At 48.8% G+C, this 12877-nt stretch overlaps 4 protein-coding genes across 4 annotated transcripts; 1 reads left to right on the top strand and 3 right to left on the bottom strand.

Annotated features, from left to right (window-relative positions):
* Window positions 1-331: 331 nt before the first annotated feature.
* Window positions 332-1879, bottom strand: PHATRDRAFT_48208 (predicted protein; the record flags this gene model as incomplete). Its single annotated transcript, XM_002182513.1, has 1 exon — window positions 332-1879. One exon carries the CDS (start codon window positions 1877-1879, stop codon window positions 332-334), a length of 1548 nt encoding a protein of 515 aa, XP_002182549.1.
* A 961-nt stretch (window positions 1880-2840) lies between these two features.
* Window positions 2841-3744, top strand: PHATRDRAFT_5465 (predicted protein; the record flags this gene model as incomplete). Its single annotated transcript, XM_002182665.1, has 3 exons — window positions 2841-2922; window positions 3022-3100; window positions 3204-3744. Coding segments are annotated over 3 exons (702 nt in total), but the record flags the coding sequence as incomplete, so codon positions are not given.
* A 265-nt stretch (window positions 3745-4009) lies between these two features.
* Window positions 4010-6394, bottom strand: PHATRDRAFT_48206 (predicted protein; the record flags this gene model as incomplete). Its single annotated transcript, XM_002182512.1, has 1 exon — window positions 4010-6394. The coding sequence occupies one exon, from the start codon at window positions 6392-6394 to the stop codon at window positions 4010-4012; it is 2385 nt and encodes a 794-aa protein (XP_002182548.1).
* Window positions 6395-9662: 3268 nt separating this feature from the next.
* PHATRDRAFT_48204 (predicted protein) lies at window positions 9663-12773 on the bottom strand (the record flags this gene model as incomplete). Its single annotated transcript, XM_002182511.1, has 1 exon — window positions 9663-12773. The coding sequence occupies one exon, from the start codon at window positions 12771-12773 to the stop codon at window positions 10413-10415; it is 2361 nt and encodes a 786-aa protein (XP_002182547.1). The 3' UTR covers window positions 9663-10412.
* Between the last annotated feature and the right edge of the window lie 104 nt (window positions 12774-12877).

Here is a 12877-nt window from a genome sequence, read left to right as displayed (position 1 = left end):
CACCGGCATGATCTTCGATGTCACTGGCAAGGTTTACTCGAATATGTTTTATCCAACGCAGACGCAAATTCATTTGGAGATTGAATCAAAAGGAAAAACTAAAGCAAGATTGCAGCGCATCGAGCGTACGGGTACTCGTCGCAGACAGCCTGACTCGTCACAAAGTTTGGATGTCTAGCAGTAGTAGTGAGTCAAAGTTACACCGATTGTTCTCTTCTTTACAGATAGGTTGGCCTTGAATGTCGGATCTATAAGTCTAGCAAGCAAGGCATTCTATTTACAACAATTGGATTAGCTTTTGCAAGTCGTCAATTAAAGGAGGCAATCCGCCTCACGGAGCGAGGGCATCACGAATAGCTTGTAGACCCATCGAGTTGTCGTCGTCTTCGTTTAGTGACGCATTGCTACCGTCCGTCGCTACCGTCCCATCTTGCTTGTAGTCCGTGATTCTGGCAAACATCGGTTCACCTTCCAAATCGCCAACCTTTTTCAAAACGTCACAGCGCAAACTTGCCAAGCTAGGCGGTTCAAAACCTACCATCATATCGTCTTCGACCAACATCGGCTGCAAGGCCAGCACTCCCGCTTCCACCCGCAATAGGGTTCCGTCGTCTGGCAACCAGGCCAATCGGAAGAGTTCCGTATTGGCATCGGTCACAATACGTGGTCCTTGAATAAACACTCCTCCCGGCAATCGCAAATTCCAGCATTCCACCGGCGCACTCCCATGCCAGGCATCAACTTCTTCCATTTCGTCCATCATCCATCCGCGATTTCCACTTTGGGGACCCCAGGTCCAGGAAGACCCGGACCATTTTTTGTGCCAATGAAACGGTGGCACGGGTCGGTAGAATACGGGATTTCCCTCGACGGGTGGATTCGCTGCTTCCGATTCAGCCGTCGGCGCTGTTGCACGTTGGGCTTCGCGTGATACCATTGCGCGAAAGAGTTTCAGTCCTTGTGGTGGACAGGACCCCGGCTCAACATCCTTGGCCCAGACTGGAGCGTGTTGAAAGACGACACGCACGCGACCGTCACCATGCCGTAGGACGAGCTCGGTTGCCATGGTACCCGAGCGGAGAAGGGAAGGTCCATTGATCATACTACAAGCGGCCAGCCGGGCTTTCCGTAAATCGTTGGCTTTGTAGGAAGCTACCGGAATGGATTTGATTTCCATAGAATCAAAGCAGGAGGCACAATCGGAGCGCTTGGCACCCACAACGACATTGTGTGTTTGGACTATCGTACTCGTAGGGTCATCCTTGTCACCACCCGTGGCTTGAATATCTACACTAGCGACCGTTTCGTCCTGCACATCACCAATGTAATCGTAGGTCGTCCAAATTCCCTTCCAATCACCAAGGTGATGCTTGTGGAAGAGTTCCCATTGAATTGCAGAGTCACCCTGTGCGCTAACGCTACCATCCTTCCCGTTGGTTGCTTTCAAGGCAATAAAAGAGGATTGAATGTTCTTGGACGACCGACAGCGTGTCGATGCGAGACCGTTGGCGGTGGTGGCTACAGCATTGGGACACGGGCAGGGGACTGAAAATGCAAACGTCCCACTTATCCAAAGTGGTATCACGAGCAACGGAATTTGAATTTTCATTCTATCAAAACGTTTGTTACTAGAAGGACGGTACACGTCGTGAAAACAAAGGAATGTGTCTAGGATGGGGTTCACTTCTAGACACAGCGATGGGCAACATGAACAACGAAATTTAGGTATCTCGTTACAGTCAACGCGGTGGGTAATAGCTCGGGACGCGTTTTCCTTGGTGGACTGTGTGTGACTGGTGAAGAAGGGAAGGATTGGATTTGCCCAACGGGTTGAAGTTTGCTGTGTCGTGTCGTGGGTGACGCAGTTCGGGAAGTACATGCACCCTATTGTGACAGCTTCTGAACGGTATTCTCACTTTTTATGATACCGTGATTCCCCCAAGTTGAGAAGAGAAGCAACGGACGGACGGCCGGACGGACGGACGGGATAACGAAAATGGATACCTTCCTTTTCTTCGGCACAAAGTATTCCCAGAGTGTTTGCAAAAACAATACCGTTTCGGTATAAAGGAGGCATATGGGGTCACTTCCGAATTTTGCTCCATTGGAACCCATAAGTATATCGATGACAGATGGAATCTCTGACATAGCCTCGGATTTCTGGTCCAATGAAGTGCCGTTCGAATGACTATCACCTCCAGAAGATTTGCGCGATGGTCTACACTAGCGTTTGCCCCCGTATATGACTTTTTCGACTGCCGAGGCGTGCGGTCCTCTAGGGAGACTTTCAGCCGTTTTTTCAAGATCTCGGCCTTTTTGTTTCTCCTCACAATGGTATTGAATCCCGATCCGGAAAAGATCCCCATCCTTTCCCGCTGCGAACCCAGAGGCTTTTGGCCGTATTCATACGAACGTCTGTCCGGAGAGCTACGGTTACAATGGACGTTGAAATGGAAGACGCACCAGACCTGCCGAGCAGCGCGAGCGGGAGTGACGGAACGTACTCCCCAACTTCGACAACGGTGATCGACATGGGATACGAGGATCACCAGCCGATGCCTCGTCGAGGTAGTATGAGCCACGACGAAGAACGGGAACGACGGGCGTCTATCAAAGCAATCCTCTCCAATGACAACATTACGCCCATCGAAAAACGGCGATCCATTCAGCATCTCATGGATGGACGTCGCAATAGCATAAACAGTAGCCTCACCGGCAACCATTCCTCACATTCCATTACCTCAAGTAACACTCCGGAAGGCACGCTGGACCAACCCGCGCTCGATAGCGATCAGGCAAGCAACGAACAATCCCGTAGGGCCGAAGGTACGCGACCGCCTTGCCCACACTACGATCGCAAATGTACCATGATTGCTCCCTGCTGTGGAGCCGCCTTTGGGTGTCGTATCTGTCACGATGATTGTCCCATTCTCCCACCCAAAATTAGTGTAGGACGTCGCTTTCATCGATCCGCATCCCTCCCGAGCTCATTTACCTTTATGGAAACGTCTCAACCGGAAGACACGCACCACGCAATTGATCGTTTTGCGGTCCAGGAAGTAATTTGTCGAGAATGCTTTACCAGGCAATCGAGTAGAACGTAAGCTTACTCGTCCCTAGAAAGAAATGCGGAGAAAAAAAGCTCAAACCTCTGATACTCTACCCGGGTACTCACACGCATTGCCCTCACCCGTCTTTCACAGGAACCACTGTATCAACTGCAGTGTACAATTCGGCGCCTATCATTGCAACATTTGCAACCTGTGGATGTCGGACGAAGAGCGTCCCTACCACTGTGAAGACTGTGGCTTCTGCCGCGTGGGTGGCGCCGAAAGCTTTCTGCATTGCCACGATTGTGGTATGTGCATCGACAAGAACTTGTATGACAATCACAATTGCAAGTCCGGAAAATACAAATCCAACTGTCCCGTTTGTCAAGAATATCTCTTTTCGTCGCGCTCGGCATCGCACGAAATGCCCTGTGGACACGCCATTCATTGGGACTGCTTTCGGCAGCTTGCCGCTCACGATAGCCGCTGCCCCGTTTGTAAAAAGACGGCCGAGACGCGGGAAAGAATGATGCCGACATGGTCCTGTATGGCGTCGAACATAGCCATGCAACCCATCCCCCCCGAACTCTCGCGGGTCGTTAATATTACCTGTAACGATTGTGAGCAACGACAGGATGCTCGGGCTTGGCACTTTTTGGGAATTCAGTGTCACACTTGTTCCAGTTTCAATACAGTCGTGGATCGAATTGTTTTGAATGGGGAAGAAGCTTACGATTTCTTAGTGATGCAGGACATTCAGCAAATGACTATGGAGTGTTCGACAACGAATGAGGACGAGGAGATTCCCTCACCCAGGCCGCGTCGACGCGTAAATCGACGGAGATCCGCCTTTTAAGCTATAAAGAACGCATTTAAGAGCCGCGTCAAATGACTTGTTGACGTCCATAGCGAAATTGAGCTGTAGACGTATCAAACGACAAGTTTTCGTTTACTGATTGTTATATGTTTTTCCGTTCATCTTTTGAATAACGATGCGAATTGAGAAAAGCAAATTGCGATAACTTCTTCTGTTTTGGACTTAGCGGTGCCCGTTGCAAGACCGATGTGACAGAAAGGTCAACGGTGGCAAGCTGCCGCTGTCGGGCAAATCCTTTCATCAAAGCCCCCTTTTCAAGCTTACTCCGAGCCGTAGTGGACCGGTATTTTCCGCCGAATCGAAAGTGAAGGTGTTTAGCCGGACGAAGCGTGTGCTTGGGTTTGCAAGTCTCCAGCGGACGACAAAGAGGATTTTTTCGGTCTACGGATGTCGTCTCGGGAGGCAAATCCTCAGTGATATTCTCGCCATCAGTGTCTTTGCTGGGGGATAAGAAATCATCATACATGTCAAAGGAGGAAGGCGCTAACTTTTCAGAAACCAGATTCAAGCTGTTGCCATGTGCGCTGCCGACGACATGCCAATGGTCCGTTGGCTCCTCGACAAAATCGGGTGAAGGAGAATCTTCTAGCGTAACTCGCCGAGCATACCGTTTCCCATCACGGAAAAACTTGCTTTCGGCGTGGTTTTTGATCGGATACATTTCCTCACTATCCAATTGTGGAGAGGGAACGAAAGTTTTGCAGACCGCTACCTTTCCTTCTGTGTTTTGGGGCGAGTACGATACTTTCCGCCGTTGAGAGTCTTCGGCCGACAACTTCAGAAATTGTCGCGTGTCTTCTGGAAGTGCAGGTGGGACGCAAATCGGAGAGTTCTGGGGAATAGGATTTTTGTTACAGATTGCATTCTCATCGTTATTTTCATCGTTGATTTGAAAAGGAGCAGCCCCCGATGTAACCTTTTTCGGTTTGCGTAGTGCCGAAAAAAGAGTGCGAGGGGGAACTCGAGCTCCCTCGGATGTAAACGATGGCAAAACAAAGCGGACATCGTTTTTGGAGCTACCAAAATGCTGTTGTAGACGATCGGTATTCTCTTTGCTGGCACAGAGTTTTGAAAATGGTTTGCGGCTCCTTTTGGTAGTCTTCTCATTTGGGCTTTTCGGTTGCAGTGGTGCTCGGTTCTCTGTTCGCGGCCGCTTTTCGGCCTGCTGGTACGGGTTGGAGACCTTAACAGGTTTGCCACCTCGAGTGTTTGGATTCTTCGTGAAAAAAGAAGACGCCGGTCGACAGACTCGATCGGCGGGAGCATTGACTGATGGCTGCGGAAATGCGACTTCATGTTCCTTTGGATGCAGCACTTGCATCGTCCCGTCGGATGCATTTCGAATTTCTCCAAGAAACGAAAGATTACCGTTGAATCGATCCAGAGAGGGCCAATGCTCATTGGCTGTGTCCGGCTCTCGAAGAAAGACCACGCGGCCGTCGGGCTCTCGGACCGGGTGGTAGTAAAAGACGGATTCACTCTGCGCCAGAAGCTCTTCGTACACGACTGGATCCAGATGGTCCTTCGCTTTGCGTGGAAGCATCTTTAGTACGTGTCGAAACCGATCTTTCGAGTCTTTGTGCATGGCGCTCTGAACGTGCTTAAAGGCGTTCACAAATCCCACACCGGAGAGCTGATTTGGCGAATAGTCGCAGCCTGTCAGAATACACGCTTGTACAAAGAGACGAACTCCCCGTCCCGGATCGCGCAACTGACGGCTAACAAAGGCATCCACAATCTGTTCGATCCCCGACGCTTTTTTCGGGTTAGCTTTGGAGGGGTTTACCAAAGTTTCGGTAGGATCTAGCAACCACGCCATGGAAATTATATCGCAGCTCCCCGTGTTCCGATCCAGTTTAAAGAGTACCGAAACCGTCGTTTCACAAGTTGCGGCGTACACTAAGACATCGGAGTCCTCAGTAATGATCGCCTGTACGGTGCCGTTCATTGCCAGCTTGACTAGTTGCGCATCCGCCTCGTAAGGTGCCCAAACGAGCTCCACTTTCCCAGGAAACGCGCTAGCGATATTTTGTGCCACGGCCGCAGCCAAGTCCGCCTTGACCTTGATACAGGCCTTGTATTTTTCGTACATTTTGTCCGGTCGCTTTTGTTGACGAAAGACCCGTGCTTCGGCCAAATTCTCTTGCCGTCGTCGCTCGCGATCATCGTTGGTAACGACCTTCAGCGGGCAGCGGGCCCCGTCCATGACGAGATAGATTTTGCGGATACGGGCGTAGGTGAGAATTTCGTGACAACGTTTGTTCACGTATTGTGTAGCGGCGGCTATGGAACGGGCATCGGCACGTCCCGTACGCTCGAGAACTTCTACGTAGTGATCGGCAATGGCGTAGACCGACTTGTGGAACCAGGAAGACGCGTCGACCGCCACGGCTTGATCTGAATAGTCTCGGATGTTGCCCTTTTTGACGGCAAACTTGAGACCCTGCAGTAGATTGGGAATACCCATGATGGAAATATCGAATAATTAGCGAGGGACGCGAGGAGTTGTTCGTCTACGCCGCCTATGGCTACTGTTGTGCAGGAGGGCAGGTAGTGCTGCTTCGGGAGAGGGGACGTTCTCGTCAAGCAGACAGGAAGGGTAGCAAGCCTTTGCGATAACTATACAATAAAGCAATGAGAAGAAGGTTCAGATCTCTCTTTTACAGACGACGAATAGATACAATTGCTTTTCGAACCAAAGCAAGTTGAGCAACTTGCAGCAGCATGTAGTCTCACAGTCCATTCATGCTCCCCGATTCCATCTAGATAACACGTCCACTTGTCTCTAACTGTACTGGTATGCTTTGGGTCTCGTTCAAAAGCCAACGGGTTTTTCACGTGGTAGATTTGAAATTGGCGCACTCTGCGGACAACCCGGAAAGCTCAAAAATTCTCCGCCGCAGAATTACAACGGGACTCCTGAGATAAAAGGATTGAAAAGACATTACGGACAGACTAAAAAGCACGGAAGTCTTGTTTCATAGCCACAAAATCTTGCGTGGACAGCCAACCGGGAAATCACGTGCAATAAGGCCTGGCCTCTCCCGTCGGAACAGACGCTTGCGGCAGTAGAATAGCATTCTGATTTCGCCTGCGGAAAGAAGGATGAGAAGCTACTTTTATCAGTTTCCAACTGCCCGACCCCCAATTTACATTGGTCCTACGAGAAGGCTTCTGAAACGAGGCGGGTTTGGTCTGGAAAAGAATCCCGAAATGGCGGTAGGATTGCTGTTGAAACCCCTGTACACACCGACCAATCAAAAGTGATCACGACCTAGACCGCGTATCAGTGCAAGCTGTAAAGGATGATACGGCCCGCCCCATTGGCTCATGTCAATGAGTTTGCGAACAGAACTTCGGTAACGTTCAGAACCCTTCAAGCTCATGTTGTTTTATTAAGGCTGCTCGTCTCCAACAGAAAGCTCGAGTGAGGAGGACTAAAAAGCGTCGATTGGCTCTGACATCGCTGTGATAGTTTCTACGAGTGAAAAATCGAATAATTCTTATCGAGCAAGGATCATGCGCCCTGACATTGCATTAATTCACATCTAACACAATCACACGACCACGGAAAAGTGATCTGGTTTTCGAGTTCACTCTGCCTTGATGGAAGACGCTAACGAGCTTTGCGAAATGGCCATTGTGTTTCTTCGACAAGGGAACGAAGAAGCCGCAATGCCTCTTTTTCGTGCCGCATTCTCAGACACAGAGATGTATAATTGCCATCTTGCCGGCATACCGCGGACTCATCGTGTGTATTCTACCCCGAGTTCGTATTCGAGTCGCTCGTTCTACTTCCGAACCCCCTACTCGAATCATGTCGCTGGTAAAAGTGTGGAAAGTGTCCACATTGATGAAAATCCACGCCACGCCGAGCTTTCCTAGAGATTGATCAAGGACAGTCACCTGCAAATTCTTTTCATCTCTTCAACCGAGCTCTTAGGCTTTCCGACGACTTTTTACTGAATCATGAGCTTAAACAAAATCAGAGGCTACAGAAAACCGTGACCGCTATTATCGTACTGTTCAACCTTGGTCTAATATACCACCGAGTGGCCATTCGGAATCAGTCCCAAGAAGCGTTCGCCGAAGCTGAAAAGCTTTATACACAATCTTTGCGGTTCATTCAACGGGTTGCTTTGTTTCATAATCTCTCGGACGAATTAAATATGCCGGTTTTGTGCGTATTCAACAACCTCGGTCACATTCATTCAAATTTCTGCCAAGAACCTGAATCTACAAACTGTCGATATCAAATGCTCTTGGCCTTTCTCGCGACCGATTGTTCAAGATATCTGACGGAAGAAGAATATCTCTTCTTCTACTTAGATCTGTTGCTTGCTCCAGCGCAGACACTAGCGACTGCAGCTTAATTGCCATGGGAAATTACTTAACAACTGATGGAGGATAAGCGAGGTACATTGAAATTGAGAAAAGCGGTCGCCAATCCCCACTTCTCTGGCGATCTCTCCTTAAGATACGTGCTGACTAGAAGAACCCGACAGGAATAGTGGGTTCTTTTACTATTGATGCGGAAGACCCTCTGCTAGAGAGGCTTGTTTACAAGCACTCGTCCGGAAAGAGAAGTTCGAACGCATGAACAACCTTTGACTAACAGTAAGACGCATTTCTGCTACGATAGCCAATTTATATTCAAGGAAATATTTCAGAATTGCGAGCGACGCATCTTTAACAGAAATGTTTCATCAAAGTCAAAAGACATGACTTACGGAGCGCAATTCTCCCCGTAGTCGCTGGTGACCAATTGAAATGATAGGCCGCTACTGGATAGATTGATATTTAGGATCCAGAAATTTTGAACCATGTTTTCGAAATCGACATGCGGCGAACAACAGAAATATATTCAGCGTTCTCCGAATTGGAAATGGGAGGACAATCAATTGATTATATATAGAGAGTTTACGACGTAGCCCGATTCTGAAAGAATCTATGGTCTTTCTAGAAATCAATGTATTCCTTGGTGGTCTTTCTTACTCTTTTCATCAGAAGCCTACAGCCATGTGCCAGCAGCATCAGCCCTTCAGACTGAGCATCGACGTGGAAAGAGCGTCATCAACGTCGACTGGGGGCGAGTTCTCGGATCGACAGGCAGTCATATGTTTCAAACAACTTGGTTTTTATACGCGATTGAACATCTTAACGTCTTCATCGTAGTGCCTTTTCGACATGCTTCTGACTTTTACATCATTACCTCCCCTGGATCAATCGGCGTTGTTACCGGCAAGTCTGTTAGAACTCAACGATATTGGTGTCCTTCTGATGAAACAACAGCAACGCAGCACCGCTATTTCCGTTTTTCAGACTATTCTTCGCATAATGAGCATGGATCTTGGCAATCCTCTTGAGCACGAGCAGCACTCGGTAAGTCGAGAAGCCTCAGGATTTGTAGGGCCACTGCCGAATGAGCGCACATCAGACTTCCCACACTTGAAGAGTGTTGTGACCGGGCTGCCCCATATCTCCTCGACTCGTGGCTCGGCGGTCGTCGCAAGTGCGTCTGCAAGTAACCCGTTTAGCATTTTCAACCGCGCTTTTGTTGTACCCAGCTCACCGAACGAGACCAATCTTATCTTCAAGCACCTGCCGTTTGTTGTTATTTACAATATCGGCCTTATCTATCACCAGTTGGGGTGCGAGAGAGAATCTGCGAGAGATTTTCGAATGGCTGAATTTTTCTACACGCAGGCTTTGGTTCGGATTGAAAAAACTATTCTGCAACGAAATTATGCGGCGTCTTTTAACCTTCTTATTTTGGCTCTCTTCAACAATCTGGGACACGTTCATTCGCACTTTTACAACGCTTCAGAAGCGTCTCACTGTCGTCAACAAACCCTGATGACTTTTCTCATAACGGATTACTCAAAGCTGCTAAACTCAGAGGAGTACCTTTTCTTTTATCTGAATTTGTTGCTTTCAGAGCCAAGCTGGCCAAAATTCGCCCCAGCTGCATAAGAACTCCTTTCATGTTTCATTGTGCGTAATATTGTAACGTGGAAGGGGCAATGACTTTTTCGGGCTTCAGTTGAGTTGCAAAAAAGCTATTTGTGGTACCTGACAACCTTGGACGAGACGTCGCATCAACGAAGTCTGTAGCTTAGCGATCAATGACAGCATAGCTGCTCTAACAGATAATCGGAAACATATGAAAATGGACTCCTGGTTTAGTTCACAGCTATGGTCTCGACTGAGTAAAGCCCTTATAATCGGTCCACTCGTTCTTAAATTTTGATGTATTTTGAAGAGGTCGATGTGAGTGGCGAACGCATCATCTTCGGAAAGCTGACATCCATAGACTGATTTCCCTTCGATTCAGCGGGGCTTGTCGCTTCTGCTCTAAACATTAACGTCTTATATTGACAAAAGATTCCCTGATTTTGCGGATTCCTCCCCATCCGCCTCCCCGGTGTTATCATTGAATATTGTACTGAAGATACAAGGATAGCGAAGAAGCAACCTCCATATCCTCACATTATAGGATGCTTGACTAGATCCTGGACGAGCGGGACATCGAAAAACCACGACCGCAAGATCGGTATCATAAGGGTTAACAAAATGAGTATCGACAAGGATTTATCCACAATTCTGTTCCAATGTGCACCGGGTCGTTCAGCAGAACTGTTTTTCTCGGGCGATATAGAAAAAGTATTTCGCAGCTCTAGTCGGCGCTTCGCCATTTCTTCCGCTTTTTGAATATCTCCAGCTCGACGAAGCTTATAGTCCACGTGTTGTAGCCGTAAAGCGAGGCGATTGCTTAGCATCAACGATATTGCCATAACCGTTATCATTGGATTCGCCCCAGAAGCAGTTGGGAACGTACTTGCATCCATAACATACAAGTCGTCGCTTTCCCAAACTTCCCCATTCGGATCCAACGCGCCAGAAAGGGGGGTCGCGCTCAAACGGCAAGATCCCATTTGGTGGGCAGAGAACAATGCAACCTCATTTTCCTTCAGTCCCAAAGCCGTAAATTTTGAAAGATATTCCTGCAAAAAATCTCCGTCAGAGATGTGCATACCTTCATCGAGACTGTGCGCAGTTGTGACCTCCGTGGATTCCGATGCGATACAAATCCGCACTCCACCACAGACGGCCTGTTGCATGCTAACTTTGTCAGCTGGGCATACAGAGTATTCCACAACTGGGGTAGCTCCGTCTCGAGCAAGCGAAACAGTGCCTTCGCCTTTGTCCCTCTGAACGATGATGAAAACCACACCATTTCGAATACGAAGCATTCTATCTTTGAATTGTTCAGGATTTGTCCAAGGCAAGCCTGCAGCTAAAAGGCCAAGATGCGCGCTTGGACATTCAATCTTTGCCCCATATCCATCGTTGGCGGGGCCATGAGAAAATTGGTTGCAGACCGTGGTCAAAGGCGCACCCTGATAGCATTCGATAGGATCAGTCGGCTTGGAGAAGCCAGCGGCAACAGTTACAGGGTGCAAGCGAAGGTGCTTTCCAATATGCGAATTGTTTAGGCCGGAACGCCGCAATAGACAGGGCGTATGTAGAGCACCTGCAGCGACGACAACGGCTTTTCTTGCTACGACGTGAAGTCGGTGGGCTCCCACACTGCATCGAACGCCTTCAGCCCTCCGACGACCATTTTCTCCCTCTCCGAGAATAACTTGTTCGACGTGACATCCTTCGATTAGTTTTGCACCGTAAGAAATGGCTTTGGGAAGAAAAACAGACAAGGCACCGCGTTTCATGCCGTATCGATCTCCAAAGCAAATGTAGCCTGCTGTTGCGTTGGCAGTTTGAAGCAAATTTACGTAATTCGCTTCCCATTCGTATCCCAGAGCATCGCAACCTTGCTGAAGCTTCTGGTTCAGCGCATTGTGTGTAATCTTATTCGTGACACCCATGAGACTGAGAATCTCTCGCGTCGAAGTTTCAAATTCACCTCCCTCTTTAAAGTCGTCCACGAGACCATGCTCAGAACGCCACTCCTCCCGAACGTACGAGGGTAAAGGCAAACAGCAACTCCAGTTGATAGTCGTTCCACCCCCCAATGTCGCACCGGCTAAAATCATCATGGAGCCATCTTTCGTTGTAAGCAATCCGTGTGTCTCGTACATGCGATCCAACGCGTCGGCTTCTTCGTTGGAAATATCTGCTGGCGCAATGTAAGTGCCTTTTTCCAGAACGAGCACTTGATAACCCGCCTCTGACAAAACGCTAGCGGCTACACTTCCGCCTGATCCCGATCCTACGATCACAATGTCGCATTCATATTCCGTATCCAGATCAATGGGAACGAGAGCTTCCCGGATCGGTCGTTGCTGCTCCATCGTCTTGGCGACGAGAGCCGTATCCTCTCGCTTGGAAAGGAGAGTGTTTTGGGCTGGCCCGGGATACCCAACTGCTTTCCAAAAAGGATTTGTTCCATTGACCGTATAGGAATATGCTAATCCACATATTAAGCGTTTGAATCCATTGAAAATCTGCCGTCTCGTAGCAATCGAGCTGGTTTTCAATGATTGCAACAGAGCCGTCTGCTGTGGAACGGGCCATTCCGTAAAGGGGTGTAGCGTGGGTTTACCAAACAACAACGCGGTTCCAACACTAGTTGACAAAGCCTTTAAAAGAAATCGAGTAAGAAAAGATTCTCTGGCGGGAAGCTTGTCGACAATGGAACTTTCTAGGGCCTTCAAAAAGTCAGAGTCAGCGGAGACACGTCGACTCCAATATTCTTCGTGGATGCGGTTCTGGGCCTCATACTTGGGCTGATACTCCTGAGGAACCGATAAAGGAGGTAAGAATCCATCAGTAAGTGCACGGAGGGCATCTCGCTGTGAGGTTGATAGGCTAGAAGGCGGCCCCATCGTCAAAGATCGATTTCTGCTGGTGTCCTATCCGAATCAACAAAATGTGAGATCAACGGGGACGAGTGCCACCGTGGACAGATTGAGATAGCCGGCTTTTTTCC

Source organism: Phaeodactylum tricornutum, chromosome 16 (genome assembly GCF_000150955.2).
Source record: "Phaeodactylum tricornutum CCAP 1055/1 chromosome 16, whole genome shotgun sequence".
NCBI classification, from domain to species: Eukaryota; Bacillariophyta; class Bacillariophyceae; order Surirellales; family Neidiaceae; genus Phaeodactylum; species Phaeodactylum tricornutum.
The sequence above is the reverse complement of the archived record's forward strand: the minus strand, read 5'-3'. Positions and strand labels throughout refer to the sequence as shown.